The following is an 18097-nucleotide window of genomic DNA, read 5'->3' as shown; positions in this document are numbered from 1 at the left end:
ACCTTCTTAATTTGAATTTTATAAGTCTGTCACCACAAATGATTAATACCTCAGTGACTATTAAGAAAAGACCTGTATCTAAGCCATAACACACTCTGTGACAAACCACTCAACTTTTAAGACCAAAGCCAAAAAATAAAAATAAAAAAATTATGAGTTATGAATAGTTGTCTTAAAATGACAGGGAAGAGGCACTCAACCTCAGATATATCAAAGGAGTCCCAGTTAATTCTTCTGCCAAAGACAAGAAGATGGATTGAAAAGCAGAAACAGAATAATCAAGCATATTAACAGGGATACCACTAAACTTTTGGAATGCCTCAGAAGCTGAATTTGTTACCAGTTTTCAAAGGTTCAATATTTAAAGAATTAAGCATACTATAGGCCAATATTATAGCAATACAAGGCTAAACCCAAGTTTTATCAAAGCAATGCCCACTGTCACTGAAAAAGGTCTATTCTTCAAGCATTCCTCTTTAAAACTCAGAGGGCAGAATAGTGGCTATAAGGTAATAGAGATTCAAAATCTTTTTTAAATGCTGATCATTTTTTTCTGGGTCAAGATGGACTAGGAATAATTATTAACAGCTACAATGTAGAAATTAAAGCTGTAAGATATACCCAAATAATAGATGATGATAAAGACATTGGAAAATAGTTAGCTTTATAAATAGGAAAAGGTAAACAGAGAGAAAGAAGTTCAAAGCATACAGCATCAAAGAAAAGCTGAAAGGAGAATAACATAAGCAGATATGTATTTAAAGTTATAGGGATTGCAGGATAAATCTTACATGTTGCCTCTGGAAAAAGGATCAGTTATTCTTTGTGGTCCAGAGTGATATATCTCTATTAAATTTTGGAGCTTATTCTAAAATATAAAAGTGCTGCATCCCCCTCTTCTATGGAGTAAGTCAGTAACAGTGGAACAGGTAAAATCCCCATGTCTTATTTCTGGGACGTTATATTTTGTGATAATTTTTTTTTAAATGCTACTACATAATCTCCCACTCACACCAACTGTTTATCACAAGGTTTCCTTACCTGTTAGTGGAACGAGGCTTGTGCTCTGTTGTTCTCTACCAACCAACCAACAAAGGTTATAGTCTCAGCACTAAGAAAGTAGTAACCAACCAAAGTTAGTGTATAAATGCTTTTACTTCCTCCTGGCTCTGGCAGCCAGTTTGGAAATACATACAAAGCTGAAAAGGAATAGTTATTCCATTACCTAACAACATTTACACTAAACTTTTTAAAAGCCTAAAGATGAAAAGAATGAGCTAACTCTTCTGCTTAAGAACATATCCAACTCTGTACAAGCAAGAACTGAAAATAGTTTGGCCTAAGTAAAGAAAATCTGTGAATTTAAATCATCAAATCTATAATTTCCAAAAATTAAAAGAAATAAATAAAAAAGAAAATCTAAGTAAGTCAAGAAGGTGCAACTGCCATCTAGGCAAGAAGTCTCAAACTACAAAAGTATTTCATGAGTTTAAGTGGCAGCTCTTTTTTCATTTAAACTTTCCAACACATTTAAATTTCTAAAAAGCCTTTCCTTTTGAAGAGACAATTTTTATATCAGTAGGTTTAAAAAGTATTTTAGAGTTTTATCTATCATACTGAGGAGACAGATGAGGGACGATGACAAGACGAAAAATCAAATATTAGAAAAAAAGATTTGAATACTGAATATCCCAAGAAATGTTTTCTAATTAGATAATTCTAAGAACCCAAAACTTCCAAAGAGATTAGCAAAGTATTCCACAGCAACTCTTTAGGGATGGCTCCTTCACAGGTAAGAAATACTTTTAGAACATCAGAGGTATCTAACATGCATTTCTTTTTCCCTACATAAAAATACCTACTACAACAGCACTTTTTAAATTATTAAACAGTCATCTTCTAATCCTTTATTATCAATTCTCTTGATAAACCCTTTCTTTTCACATATATTTCAACATAAACCAAATACTTAAGATTTCCAAATTAATATCTAAATAAAACTAGTGATTAAGATAGTTAAAAACCTATACAGAAATTATAAACAACAGGGCTGGGGATTTAGCTCAGTGGTTCAGTGGCCTGCCTTGCAAGCACAAGGACCCGAGTTCAATCCCCGGTACCAAAAAAAAAAAAAAAGAAATTATAAACAAGATATGATTTTCCCCACTTTCTAGTTTTACTCCAATTCTTAATATCAATAATAACATATAACTGAGTGAAGAAGCAAAAACGAAAAGTCCATTTTGAAACAGAAAACACACCCTGTAATTTTTTTCCAAGTTCACAGACCCACTTCATATGAAAATGAAAAAGAACTCCCAAGAAATCCTATCTTCTGCAGATTAATATTGGACTAATCTTAGATCTTCTCTATCAGCATGAACTTCACATTAAACACCTCCAAACCTTTGATTTACTTATCACACCCTAAGAATATATGTTTAAAACATAACAACCACTCTGAAAAAAAAACCCAAGGGGTATGTTAAGAAGGTGAGTAGAATGGAGATACAATCCTTTTGGAAATGTCTCCAATGTCAGATCATTTTTGGATTATAACTTCTTTGTCTTAATTATTAAAACTTCAACATACTCATTACTCAGAAATGAATAAACACAGATTTCTCTAAGTATTATTTCGAGATCATTGGGGAAAGGTAGTATCTCTCTTGCTTCAAAGAGTTAGTAATTTATCAAGACCCTAGATATGAAAGTATCATTTATATAGGAAAAACATATAGACACTTTCAAAATGTGGTCATTACAAGAAAGAGCAGACTTCGTGAGAATACCATTGACAGAGGCACATAAGAATGATGTAACAGGTCCTTACCAAATTCTATTTTAATGAACAGCATTCTTCCCTGTGGTACTTTAAAAGGAAAAAAGTATTCTACTGCAGGACTAACATGCTGTTGAAGAATACATTTCAAATCAAAGCTAACAAAATCAGTAATGCCAAGATGCTCCTTCAAGAGAGTGTTACAAGTTTATTAATCTGCCACCACAACAATAAAACCATTTTAACATTTTCTGTAAATACTTAAAAAATTTTAAAGATCTTACTGAACAACCAGTTATAGTCAAATCAGAAACAGTACAGCTAAATATTAATGCCACTGAGAAAATGATATCAAATTAGATTACTTGCAATATTTGTTCTCAATGCTAAATTATTAAATGAGCACAAATGACTTATTAGTCTTTTCTATTACCAAAGAAAAAGGGAAGGATATACCTTACTTATAAGCAATGAAATTAAAGGTAACCATTCTACAAAGACCAAGATTTCAATTCACTTGTGTTTTAACTGATCTAGTGTTAAACTTGCTAATTTATAGAAGTATGGATTACTCAGAAAACATGACATTCTACATGAGTTTGAAGCATGATATAACATCATCTTCTTTTATCACTCATTCTCACCAGTTCTAAGACATTTGTATAAAACCAATTCTTTCACAAATTCCTCTAAACTGTTCTAAGCAGTCCCAATTCACAGTAAGAAGAAAAGGAAGGAATACTTTTAACAAATGTAGTCTTTGTATCTCCAGCCCCTAGAAAAGTGCTTGGCATGCTGAATAGACAACTCAGTAAATATTTTACTATCTTTTTTGGAGATCCTCATTTATATGATTAATTTTTAATGCAGTCAGCAAAAACTTCAAAGGTATTATCATGAGATAATACAATGAAAGTCAAATTGTAACACCTACCATAGATGTTCTAGTGTTCTTTTCAGAGACTTAAAAGTGGCATCAAGTCATTGCCAGACCTTCAAATTTTCGATTTCAAAAAGTATAGAATATTGTCCTCAAACACAACTGCCTTAGAAATAGCTAAAGTGTTGTATTTAACACTGACTCTATAGAAAAAGGTTTTAAAACTACAAATCTTGTATGTATTTTCAAATGCAATACAACTTTAAAAAAAAGTTAACAGGAACTTAAGAAATTGATAGCATTATGATATATACTTAATCATGGAAAATAATTTCCTTACAAAGAAATTTTAAAGAAAATGGAAAATGTAACTAGAATGTTTTAAAGGCTCAATATCTAATCAAATTCCATTATAAATATATTTTCTCTTCTTTTTGGAAAAGATACAATCCAAAAATGTTACTGAGATTCAAATTACTGTACTAGATTTAAAAGTCAAGTTTTGTTAAAAGATAAGCAGTAGATAACTAAGCCAAATGTGTCATGTTCCAATGACCAAGGTAAACAATGAATAGAATACATGAAAAAGAATTCACAATGGAATGCATTTTTACAGCAGTTAATCCACTAAAGATAAAAGCAATAACTAAAAATACATCTCCACAAATTATACCAACTGCAAAAATGGATTAAAATGCAATCTGCATCAAGACCATGTACAAAAATGCTTAAAGTTGGCTGACTCTTCTGAATGAAAATGTTTATATATTTAACAAAAAGAAATAATTAGTGAAAGTAATTTTAAGAAAATCTGTAATTTATTCTGGCAACACAGTATTTTTTTCATTATTAGCCTATTCATTACCTTTCACTTCTGTAATATTTTGCCTATTTACTTCTCTAATATGAAATTTTTGGTTTTGTTCTTATGACAGTCAGCAGAGTCTGAAGTACATATGTTATTTTTAAAGAGTCGTATTTTTAGTATTTTCTTTATTCCAGGATCTTGCATTCCCAAGTGCACTCAGCAAAAGTGAACATAAGACTATAGCAAAAAGTATTTATGTTTTATGAACTAGGCTACCTTTACATTAATTCCTTTGAAATCTTTATCCATTTGACAAGAAAAATAGCATACAGTCGATAACAAAACAAAAAGATGCTAAAGAATTAAATTTAAAAAGCTAGAATGGTTAAGCAAGAATGGATGCTAGAAATTGAAACACATGAGAAAACAGAGTATTTACTTTCAAAATCTCTCCCCCTACAAGATGCTTATTAATTACAAAGAAAAAGGGCCAGGGATTTGGCTCAGTGGTTCTACCGCCCAAGGGCAAGGGCCCGATCCCAAGTACAAAAAAAAAAAAAAAAAAAAATTACAACGAAAACACAGTAATGGATCATTCAGAAAAAAACAGCAAGTACCTTAAATAAATGATCAAGATGACAATACCAGTTAGGGGCAATCAATACTATGTGCCTGCTAATAAAGCACAGATAGGGTCAAACCACCATTTTCGTGGTATTCTGACAAAAGTGCACATTCTCAAACTGACCAGGAGAAAATATGAGACAAACACGAAGTGGGAGCCCACCTAACTAGTTAGTGCCTTTCAAAAGCGTCAACATCATGAAAGGCAAAGAAAGAACTGGCCACAAGTGCAAGAGACATAACAACTTAGTACAATAGGAAATCTTAGATTAATACTGGATCAGAAAAAAACATTCAGAACACAATGTCGAAAATTTTTTAAGGTTTATACATTAATTAGTATTAATTTCCTTATTTCTATACTTGTACAGGTCTATATGAGATATGAATGCTAGGAAAAGCTGGGTGTCATTTTAAGGGAAATCTGCATACTACTTTTTGCATCTTTTGTTAAGTCTAAAATTATTTCCCAAAAATTAAAAAAAAAAAAAAAGAATGGTCCTGAGTTTCAATCTCCATGTATTATTCTCTAAGAAATTAAGAAATATGAATCTGTATTTTTCCATTCAGATGAAAAATTAGTCCACTCTGTCATTAAAAACTAGTGCTCACTAGTTTGGCAGGCACATGCCTGTAATCCTAGCATGTAGGAGAGCAAGCCAGAAGGATTGCGGATTCAAGGGCAGCCTGGGTTGTCTGGAATACAAGGACAACCCACACTACATACGGAGACCCTGTGCAAAACAAAACAGAAGCTAGGGCTTTTGTGCTGAGCTATGTGAATTATTTTGTATATAAAGACAAGACTAAAAGGAGGTCATGCCCTTCCTCATCTCATTTTGAGTCTAAAAAAAGAATCAATACAAATGACCTTAGCATTCAACATTTTGAATAAGAATAAGGTGTTTTCCACTTGATGCTTTATCAATAAAACAGGGTATTTTTTAAGATAGAGCTTATCTTTTTACCAAAAAAAAAAAAATCCTTTTGGGCTGGGGATTTAGCTCAGCAGTTCGGTGGCCTGCCTTGCAAGCGCAAGGCCCCGAGAGTTCAATCCCATACCAATTTTTAAAAAAAAAAAAAACTTTCATCTACTCTTGCAATTGTGCAGCAATTGAGCCTGAGATGACTAAGAAAGTCATGTCAGCACACATAAGGCTCAGACAGGACATTGTGAACTTTAGGTCCGTATCAGCAAACTATAAGAAATTAATAAAGCCTGTCTTTATCAACTATTTATCAGGTAGCTGATTTCTACACAACAAGATTACAAACCAGAAAACTTAAGTGTCCAACTTGATATCCCAAATTTAAATCCTGGGGAAAACAATAATCTAAGTATCTTACTATTAATAGCTTTCATAAGTTTGTACTTTCCAAAATTTTGATAGTCACAATGTATAGCTAAAAAGGAAAATACTACCAAAAAGAACATCACCACCTATTTAAAAAATGATTTGATACTAGATATCATTTAGTTATAATGTTGTAGTTAACCATGGTAATGGCTATCAGTAAATCTGTGTAAAAGCTATAGCATATCTTAGTTTAAGTACTAGGACTGCCAATAATACTAGCACTCTTAGCAGGTCAGAAATCTTCACATGTGGATACACCTTCATTAAGAAATGAACCTGAGGGCCGGGGATTTAGCTCAGTGGTTCGGTGGCCTGCCTTGCAAGCACGAGGACCGAGTTCAATCCCTGGTACCAAAAAAAAAAAAAAAAAAAAAAAAAGAAATGAACCTGGGTCGGGGGACTTAGCTCAAATACAAGCGTATCTTCAGAAACATCTCCATAATCATCTTTTTTACACTTTAGTAAGTGTGTTAGGCCCCAAAAGACTTCAATGTTTCTCCTCAGAATTTGATGTCTCCTTTTGTACTTGAATTTCATTTCTTAGTTTAGCGTACATAAAATACTGGATAAACAGTAGATCAGAAGGTTTAACAGCTCCTCACTTAATACCAACATTTATCTCTCCAACATCAGAAACATCAAATGTGAAGTTCATGAAGTGTTCTATACACATGACTACTAGACTCACTTCTCAGCCTTTTGGCTAAAATCAAGAGTAGATGACTACCGGAACATAGAACAAACTGGTTAGTTTTCCTATCTTTGAATGTTTATGATAATTAGTTTCTTCTAACTTATTTATGGGCAGATTCCCTTAGGAACCTACTACCACATATATCCCTATAACTGTAAGCTATTTACAAAGACAGGGCTAATTTAATGAACCTCCAAATATGTCAGTGCTGTACTTCTCAAAACATGTTCCTAAATGTGTGCCAGATGTCCACTTGGTACACTCTGAAGTGACCACCATTATACTTTTATTACTAAAATAAATTGTAAAACAGGATGGTACGATGGGTTCTAGTTGAAGCCTGCCATGACTTAAGTATAACATTTCCTACTGTTTCAAGGAACAGTGGTTCTAACAAGTCAGTAATAGCTGTTACATGAAGAAAAGTTGGGAGCCTACAAAATATAATTGTTTCTCTTCTGCAGAATTTCTCAGTATATCATAAACTAAAATGCAGAGTCAGACTCAAAAGATGCAAAACAAAAAGTATTCCTCAGAATTTCTGGGCTTTAAGTATCTTTATTATTTTCCACTTGAATATTATTACAAAAACACAAGCTTTGAAACTTTATACTCAATTTCAAAATCCTGTTTGATGCAACTTTGAAACTTAAAACTTCAAACACTAACTCATTTATCTTATAAAAAACAAATGACTAATCCCATTCATTCTAAGGAGATACTTTGCAGTCTCATATAGGACTGAACATGGAACAGATGGTCTCCATGTCATCAGGCCCATCTAAAACTCTCCAGAATAAAAAAGCATGAAAATAACTTGATTCAGGAAATAGGTATGTTTTGGAGATTAGTAAACTGCTATATGACATTGTATTTCTTCTAAGTACACTTCAACCCCAGTAAGGGGAAAGGCATGCTTGAAACAACTTTTTTTTTGTAAATTTAAGAATTGCAAAGCACTTCTCAAACACAATGGATTCCTGGCAGCATGGAATTCAGCAGAAGAATGAATCCCTAGTGCCTCCACTGTGTGTAAAATTCATCTTTCTTTTATGTATCACATCTAAAATGGTGGTACTAGATGATTACACTTCTCAGAAGACTGTAGCCACTCTACATAAAAATTCTCTGAAGGAACCCCAGGTGAGAAAGGCTGCACCTAAAATGTCAGACACAGAAAGAACCACTGATTTAGAAGATAGGAGACAGAAAGCCTCTGAACATATACATAAGCTTTCCATTTTAATTTACAGTGATTAAGGGATGGTTCTTATTTGTCACTATAGGGCAGGCACTATCTTTACAGAGCTACCAAGAATAAATGAGCCAGACTGCATTACAAATTTCATCCCTTTTAATCCTTCCATGCAGTACAAGAATAGCTATTATCCCCACAAAACAGGTAAGGAAACTGGGTTTACAAAGGTTAACTCATTCACAAGGATCATGCCATGAATAGGTAAAAGAAACATCAAACAAGTTAGATGCTAAGGCTAGTACTCATTAAATTCTACCGTGCTATGCTCAATGCTCATTATTTTACAGCTTTGCTAAATCAAATAATTTGAACAGAAGAGCTATCAAGCATACTATATACAGATTAACAATTGAGGGCTGAGACTGTAACTCAGTGGTAGATGTTTGCCTAGTATGTGTAAGGTCCTGGGCTTAATCCCTACTACTGCAAAAAAAAAAAAAAAAAAAAGTTAACAACTGAGCATGATATTAATTTAGAAGATCTATCAAGATCATATGATGCTTCTTCAGGATACAAGACAAAATTCTTCAAGACTAATACCATGTCTTTGCTTTGAATCCTTAGTACCTCTGCTAAGTGTGAGGCACCTACCAAGCATTGAATAAGTACTTCTGAAACATGTCATCACAAAAGCAAGAAAAAGCAGAAATACTGTAAAAACCCTTCTAGACTAACAACTGCTTGAACTACCTTGGATTATTTTACAAAAATACTTTATATAGCCACATTCATGGATGTACGCAATGAGAGCAAAGTGTCCAAAGATGGAGGACTGTACCAGCTATATGAGAAATTATCACATCGCTAGATCCAGTTTTCTCCTCCATCCCATTCTTTCCTTTTAATGGTCATCTACTCCTTTTTTGTTTCTCTTGTTTTTTTCCCCTACTCATGTATTCAGACTCAGGCTACTGGTACCAATGGCTTTTGGGTCCCATAGTAATAAACACAAAAGAAGACAACTTGGTTTTGCTAGGCCAGTGTGTTCACTTGTTAAAAGTTGTTTTTACATAATTAGATCAATTTGTAATAAGATTACAGATCCTCATGGGCTAAGCATATGAGTAAAATTAGAAAAATAACAAACTTTAAATAGAGAAAAAAATCCTAAATGGGTCTTAGCCTGTCCATCTTTAAATCTTTAAAAAGTAGTAGTTAAAGCACTGTCTTCTCTGTGGCTGTCTACATGTTATCAAGTACAATACCAGTTTTAGGCTAGTTTATAGTAAAAATTCACTGGAGCCAACAGAGGCTATTGATCTGATTTATTGAAATGTTCATGTTATGAAACTGAGTCTCTGTACTTATTTTTCTGAAACTGGATTCTACTGAGGAACTTTTTCCAAGAAAAAGTTTATTCTTTGGAAGTAATTTTGAAAGTTTTAAAAATTTGGATAGAAAATGCTTTCGAAATGTGCTAAGAGAATGACAAGTAAAATTAAGGTTGAAGGAATCATCATTAGAAATATCAATCACTGTATAACTCTATAAAATAGATCAAAGGTTGGTTGGACCCATGGATGCAGAACCCATGGGAAAAAAAAAACAAGCAGAGGTTTCTTCAGTCACTAATGTAAAGAACCAATCCTAAAATATTAGTTCACTTGGATTTTTCTTACTAAACATATTTGGAACACATCTGCTTTGAATCAGCTATAAATAAACCATATAAAAACATTAAATTGATAAAAACTGTACATTCAGACTTTTAAAATGAGATTGTGGGAAACAGATTTTGGAGGAAACCACATTTTTAAATTGGTGGGCATTTCCCCCTAAAATGAGAATTAAAACATTACTTTAAGAGAAGAAAAGGTAGAGAGAGAAGTGGACACAGTGCTTTTATAAATTGAGGAATCTGTTTTAAGAAAGGAACCTTGCGCTGAATCATTTTACAGTGGAAATCATTATCCCCTTCATTTTTCATTAATAAAAGAGATGTAATTTTTAACTATCTTTCCTGCTTCCCACTCCAATCCAAACTACAGGTTCTTTTTATACTTAACTTCCTTGAATACCTTTCAGTCAACAACTATTGAGGGCCAACCACTCCAGATTCAACTTCCAGTTATTTCCTAACACTTTCTAGCTGGTAATAACAAACTTATTCTAGTAAATTATACCATTGCCTTACTGCTGTCCAGATGTTTATTTCTCATTTTTATTAAAATTCTCATCTGAAACATTATCCTTCACCCCGCAACTTCTGAAAAGGTAGTTCAGGTAACATTGCTAATCTTGATCCACCAAACGTAAATTCTGTATTATGTGATCCAGTTACTAAAAAACATGAGAGAATTCACTTGACCTCCCTGAACCTTTCTTTCATATAAAAACCAAAAGTTACATGAAATCTCAAGGTTTCCCACTTTAAATTTCTGATTCTTTGATTTCATATTTCATGTTACATAAACTTTTAGTCCTTATCCTATCATTCTATTTCCTGATGTACATATCTTACATATCTCCTCTTATCTGAGAAGAAAAGAACCATGTTTGATTACACTTTTGCTTAAACCAATATAGATATAATGATTCACACTTACAAGTAGTACTTAATATACACCCATTTGATAGGCAGATGAGCTGGACAGAGAATTTCACATAACAGACTAATATATATACAAAGACCTCAATATTACTGCTATCAAAATAGTTGTGTGCCTTATAGCAACAGGATGGCAAAGTATTTGGCTGCAATTCTTTATCCTGAATGATTCTGTGGTTTCCTTTCAATATATATCTGAATTGACCTATTTGACATACATTTCAGACATATTACTGCATACAGTGGTAAACTAGATATGCAAGGTCATTGTTCTCATGAAATTTATATTCTTGAACATAAAAGAATATCATCCCTGTCCAAATTCCAAGATCTCAACAGGAGAGTTTTGAAGAAATAAGAAATAGCTGCATGCTAGTCTGAATATGGTCTGTCCCCTCTGAAATTCATCTGCCATAGTGGTAGTGAAGGGAAGTAGGACATTAAGTCGGGCAGTAGAGCATTAAGAGGGATTAATGCATCTCAGGACTGGGTTATAGTGAGACTGGATTTGTGATAATGTGAAGTTATCCCTCCAGCTCTTTGCCTCTTCCCCTTGTACCTGCTTGGCCTTCTACTTTTCACCATCAGTTAAAGTAGAACCAGACCCTCACTAGACACAGCTGCTGATCTTGGCTCTCCCAGCCACCAGAGCCAAAATAAACTTCTTCCCTCCATAAATTACCCAGGCTTAGGTATTCCATTATAGTAATAGGAAATAGACTAAGCCACTGCTGTTCCTATTGCTTTCCAATGCACTTAAACTGACTTAGGAAGCAATCAGAATATCCTGGTTTGATCACTTGCTGCAGAGGTAATAGAGCAAAGTTAATTAGTACAAACTCTAGAACCAGACTGCCTAGATTTAAATCCCAGTTCCCACTCAATAGCTATATGACCTTGAATAAGATAATCTCTCGGTTCTCAGTTCCCTCACATGTAAAATGAAGATAATAATGGTACTTACAATTCATAAGGATGCTCTAAGAATTAAATCAGCTAATATAATGTGCTTATAACACACAGGAGCATAAGTCTTTGAATTTCAACTATTCCTATTTAACTAGCAATACCACTACTATGACTCAATTGTTGTAGAGCCTATAAAAAGCTAAAATCAACACATAACATATAGTAGATAGGTGATATTTAATTATAGACTAAACAGATGAACCTGAATCTGTTTTTGCCTCTGTGAAACCTGAATAATGGAATCTTTTCAATTTCAAGATTGCTGGGACTCAATTCCAAAACTAATTATACAAAAATAGTTTTATTACTATCAGCACTAAAAATGTATGACAGCTACATGATATGGAAAATTTAATGTCAGATATTATTTCAACTGTGTTTATACCAGCCGGGCGTGGTGGCACATGCCTGTAATCCCAGCACTCGGGAGGCTGAGGCAGGAGGATCACTGTGAGTTCGAGACCAGCATGGGCTACATAGTGAGTTCCAGGTCAGTCTCAACTACATAGTGAGACTCTGTCTCAAAAAAAAAAAAAAAAACCTATGTTTACACCTTTAAAGCACTCCTAGTCAATATGCTATTTGTTACAATATATACACTAAGTCTAACAAAGAAAGTAGAAAATTGGATGAGCTGCAAGAGAATTAAGTCTTACAATAATGAGCAATTTTATAAACCCATTCACTTAAAAAAGAATACTCAGGCATGTACACAGGATATCAGGAGTTCCTCAACCTGAATAGTCAGCTGGTATTACAAAAATAATTTGAGAGGCCTAGAAAATTACGGTTATTTCACCAGTCTTTCCTACACAAAATTTAGAATAACTCTTATGGGTTCCATGGGTAAGGAAGGGCAAGATCATATACCATGATCTAAAATTAATCCTTAATAAAATCAAGCCACAGTAGATCTCCCCAATCAACACAAATATAATTTTATGCCAGGCAACTGATTTGACACCAACCAATACAAACACAAAGAGTGGCTCAAGAGACTCTCAGAACTGACCTCTGATAATTACTCCATGACATCATTTATTTTCCCTTCTGCTTTTAATTATTCCAACTTTAAAAGTGAAGGCCTAGCTGGGTGTGGTAGCACACAACTATAATCCCAGCTATGTGGGAGGATTACAAATTCAAAGGCAGCCCAGGTAACACGGGAAGGCCTGTATCAAAATAAAAAATCAAAGGGGCTAGAGGGGTAGAGTACTTCCCTAGCATGTACAGGACCCTGGGTTCAATTCCTAGTACCGCTAAAATAAGAAAAAGTGAAGGCTACACTTTTTTTACTTCAGAACCGATAATCTATAAAGTTTATTGCTAACTCTGATCATTGCCAAACCTTTTCCATGGTTCCTGTTGCTCTGTATAATCCCTAATCTCTGGCTTCATAAAGCAGATCACAGAAATTTTGAACAGGTAATTACTCAATATTTACTAAATTATTTAGTTAAAAAACTCAAAATACAAACAAGTAACATTTTACCAATTAAATGTTTATATTCTTTAACAGCTAAAACTGCATAAAGGGACTTCCAACGTAATACTCAGATATTTAAGAATAATTGTATGTGAATGGCTGCACCAGTCAAAAGCAAAAACAATACTGATAATTCCAGTTTTGAAATAAATGGAGAACTCTGCTTCATTCAAGTTGGAGAATTTTTATTGGTATAAACATAAGTAAATACAAAATAAACATAAAACAAAATGCTTGTTTAAAACAGCTAAGCATTGCTTCTTGGCTCACAAACAGCAAAAAGTAAAACAATTCTCAGTAATCTATTAAAGGAGAAAATGTTGTATCAAATGATAATCTATAAAAACTTATTCAACATTCAAATAAAATAGTCTTTTTAAAATGTTTCCTTTTCTTATGCCAATATTAACAATATATTTTCTTCATTAAGCAGAGTACTATGTGTTAAGCACTAAAACAGGCTTTCGATATGTAATAGCCTACCAAACATCCTCATTTATGAAGCTTGAATTCATCAGATAATCACAACACACACACACACACACACACACACACACACACACACACACACAAGTTAAAAATTGCACTAAGAATTATAAAAGAAAAGAACTGGTATTTTCTGTCAGTATTATCAAAGAACCTAAGTTCAGGTTGGTACATCAGAGATCTTTCAAAAGTGACAGGTTACGAAGAATGTAGGGAGGTGGAATAGGGGATGTTCAGACTAAAAAACATGTGAAAAGACCTTGAGGGAAAGTGGCCAAGTGAGAAACATGTCAAGTAGAAAGTACGAGACAGTAGCATGATCAACAAGGCCAGGAGTAAGGAGTAAGGAAAGTAATTACCTTAAAATAAACGGAAGCCTTTAAGGGACTTTGGGCAAGTGATTTACATAAACAAATTTCCACTTCTAAGAATACCATTCTGGTTGTAACATACAATATCTGAGAAAGTTTATACAGTAGGCTTAGTGAAGAAAGTGCTACATGAACTACTTTAACTAAGAGGTATTATGTTAGACTAGAGCCATGGCACTAGAGAGGAAGAAAAAAGATAAATCTAAGATGTATTTGAATGGTCAAATGTTGATGATGGGAAAAAGAAGCATGACTCAGGTTTCTAAACACAACCGAAATTTATCAAATTAAGAACAATGAAAGAAGAAAATTTGAAAGGTAAGATAATAAAGGGTTAAGTTTACTACCTGTTGGGACTGAGAAGCCTTTAAGAATGCAGAGAAGTTATGAAAACAAAGAACTAAAGTTAAGAAAATGCTGGACTAGTAGTATGAATTCAGGAGCTGATGCCATACAGACCATCTTTAAAGTATGGGAATAGCAACAAGGTTTAAGTAGGAAGAGGACTCCGAAATCTAAAGAAACTAAAACAGTTTGATGGAAGAATCTGCAAGACTCTGAAAAGGAATACCCAAAAAGGTGAGCAGAAAACAAAAAGCAGAGTATCAGAGAAAGCACAGGTGTTTCAAGAAGGGAATCTAAGGACAACTATACCTAATGATTGAAGAAAAGTCAAGAGCTTTTGTGCAAATTGACTGGTAAAGAACAAACTGAGGTGGGAAAGAGGGCCATTCAAACACATATAAGACAAAGAAACAACTTGAACTATAACCTAAAATTACTGTATAATTATTCTTCTTAAAGAGTGTAAAGATGCTTTAAAATTTCTGTCATCCTGTAGCTTTCTTTTAATGGGTTTTATCACAACGTATTCAACCTTAACAGTGACGTGGCAAAAATCAGACAAGGATCTGATTGATATTGCAGTACCCACACAGATCCTTTTCCAGTGTCATATTTTTACATTTAACTTTCTAAACAAGAAATAACTTTAATTCTAAATCCAATGGTAAAGGGCCAGGGATTTATCCAGGCTCTGTGCTGTGATGACTTTCCCCACTTTTTCCTGACCAAGGGCTTATAAGGAATTGTTAGATTGTATGGAAATTCCATGATTTATACTGAAACAGAAAGCAGTTAATTAAGCCTTCCTTTTTTTTTTTAAGGTTTTGCAGCTATTTTAATAGTATAAAATTGGTAATAGATATTCAATTGGGAAAATGGCTTTGAATCCTAGCTTGGCTTTACTGCCACATATCTATCAGACAACTCATTTAACCTCTGAAATAAAATTTAGTAAGTTTGTTTATACACAAGTAAAATAGGAAAAAATTAATTTACAAGGTTATTGGTTAAATGTAATAAAATATTAACTAAATCTATTCTTAACTTTTTTTCATTACGTCTATGAACTGAACTATACATTATTCTTTCTAATAAATATATGCCAAAGAATTCCGTCCTTAAAATTTTATGTTCACTACTCGTGATACCTTGGAGCAATATTTTATTAAAATTAGTATTATTCTTTACATTTAATAGTGCAGTATTGTAATGCTGAGATAACTGCATAGCAATAGTTACAAGACACATCTATTTTTACTCCTTCCCCAAAAGCCCCAGTGAAATGAAAAAAAAAAAGCAATTTTTTAAGATATAAAACTATAAACCTACAAGAAATTCAGAGGTTAAAAAAACAGCAGCAACAAAAATTTGGAAGCTGGAAAGTAAATGGGTGACAAATGATTTAGCAAACAGTACAAAATCAAATCTTGAACAAACAGTGGGGAAACCAAGAACTAACCCAATTTAAACTGCAAAATTCCCAAAAGGCTTAGGAATTAGCAATATCACGACTGTATGAGATAAAGCATGGGAGTAGGGGGTCAGGAACATAAGTAGATTACACTTCAAACAAGGCTGAAGAAATGCATTTTGGGATGCTAACACTCTCCAAGACTTTCTCCCTTACTACTTCTACGCCTCTCAAGAATGCTAGTAGATAAGCCTTCACTTCTAGGCAAGAAATCAGAGTCATTTTATAGGAATCAAATCAGCTAGAAGGAAATACATGATGATACGATATAAGCAGTACCCCAACCAAACAGTCCAGCCAAGTTGTCATACAGTGAAGCTAAAAACTGACAAGCCTCACCACAAATTTCTTATCAGTATTTTAATTCCTTATGATTAGTAATTGTCTGAGGAAAGACTATGAAATGAAAAATAAAGATCAAACCAAAAGAAACAAACAAATAGAAATCGGGAGAAAAACCACAGAGAAATAAGCACAAGAAACCCAACATTCATGTAGTCAAAGACTAAGTAAGAGAAGAATACACTAAAAATATTAAAGTAGAAGAATACATGATTAAAAAGCAACAAACAACAAGGAAAAAGCTCTTGGAAATGAAATATATAAGAAAAATGAAAATTTAATAGAAATAGAGCAAAGAGTAAGAGTGGCTGAGAAAATATAGAAAACCAGAAGACTAGACAATAAGGCCAATTATCCAAATAAGAATTTGAGAAAGAAAAGATATACACAATCAACAACCTCATTTAAGAAAAAGTACCAGAGACTGAGGGAGTACCTCAGTACAAGAGCACTTTCCCAGCATGCACAAGGCCCTGGATTTAATCACCTAACGCACAAATAAAAACTAAAGTTGTACTACATAATTTCCATGTGGCTAGTGAGGCCTAAGTTCATGTTTTAAAAAGTTACAGAATTAAGAAATGTTTTCAGGCTGAAAGGGCACATAACACATACTCAGTGCCATGAATGAAAACAATCACAAAAAGGTCTACCCACTGTAAAATTTCACAATATAGAAACAAACGAGAAGGAAAAACAACACACACAGATCACGCACAACATACGAGAAGTCATATATTGTATGAAAATGGCTTCAGATTTCTCAAAAGTGGTATAGATTCTAGAAAGCAGTATTAGGAAATTCTAAGAGAACATATTTTCCCACCTATTGTTACTCTTTACTGAACCACAGAATCAAACAAATATAAAAGTAAACCAAAGCCATTTTTAAAAATCAAATAAATCAAGAAAGAAGACAACAATGGTCACTGGAAAATTGAGATCCAATACAGGAGAAAGTGAAGGGACTCCAACGATAATGGTTGTGTACACTAGAAGGCAATCAGTCCAGAATGAGAGTGAAGATGTAACAGAGACTTCTGGAAGACAAAACTGCTAACAATATTTGATGCCACTATTGAGACATCTGATGATATGCAGATTTAATGACAGAGAGAAAACTAAAGGGAGGGAGAGTGAAGAGGGCAATGAACTTCAAACACATCATCCCAGCTGAAAATTGTTAATCAGCTCTTTAGTCCTATTACACTTAAGCTTAGGCACACAATCAAGAATTACCAGACATCTGAGGAAGGGCTTTATCAAAAAAGGTAGAGCCCAAAAATACAAAAACGGGAGGGAGCTATAAAGGAGGAAATGCAACTGGGAAAACAGAACTATGCTGATACATAAAAACTTGAAAGAAGAGAATCCACCAACACTTCTACACACTAGACAGCGAAGGATGGGGTAGAAGCTGGGAGGCGGTCACAGGAGATTGTACTACATAGGAAAAGTAAGGATCTTTTACAAGAATACTAAATAATCAAGAGTAACATAACTATTAACTTTTGGGAGTAAGGAGTACTGCTAGGAAGGGTGACCAGATAGGTAAATATCTTCATTTTCTAACTAAGAAGTTAATGAACGAGGCCAACCTGGGCTACATAGTGAAGTTCAAGGCCAGCCTGAACCACAAAGCAAGCCCCTGTCTCAAAAAAAAAAAAAAAAAAAA

At 33.6% G+C, this 18097-nt stretch overlaps 1 protein-coding gene across 7 annotated transcripts in view; it reads right to left on the bottom strand.

The window, feature by feature from the left end:
* Tsc22d1 (TSC22 domain family member 1) overlaps nucleotides 1-18097 on the bottom strand; it is a 118316-nt gene that overhangs the window by 93188 nt on the left and 7031 nt on the right. The window contains exon 2 of one of the 7 annotated variants that reach the window (XM_010637059.3): nucleotides 1042-1111. The exons of the other annotated variants lie outside the window; for them this stretch is intronic. Coding sequence (XP_010635361.1) covers nucleotides 1045-1111 — 67 coding nt within the window. The 3' untranslated portion in view covers nucleotides 1042-1044. The remainder of the gene's footprint in view (nucleotides 1-1041; nucleotides 1112-18097) is intronic. 7 annotated transcript variants of the gene reach the window in all.

The sequence above is a fragment of the Fukomys damarensis genome, unplaced genomic scaffold, assembly GCF_012274545.1.
Source record: "Fukomys damarensis isolate Sample0158 unplaced genomic scaffold, DMR_v1.0_HiC HiC_scaffold_38, whole genome shotgun sequence".
In the NCBI taxonomy this organism is placed as follows: domain Eukaryota; kingdom Metazoa; phylum Chordata; class Mammalia; order Rodentia; family Bathyergidae; genus Fukomys; species Fukomys damarensis.
Note: the sequence above shows the minus strand (reverse complement) of the source record. Positions and strands in the feature narration are given on the sequence as shown.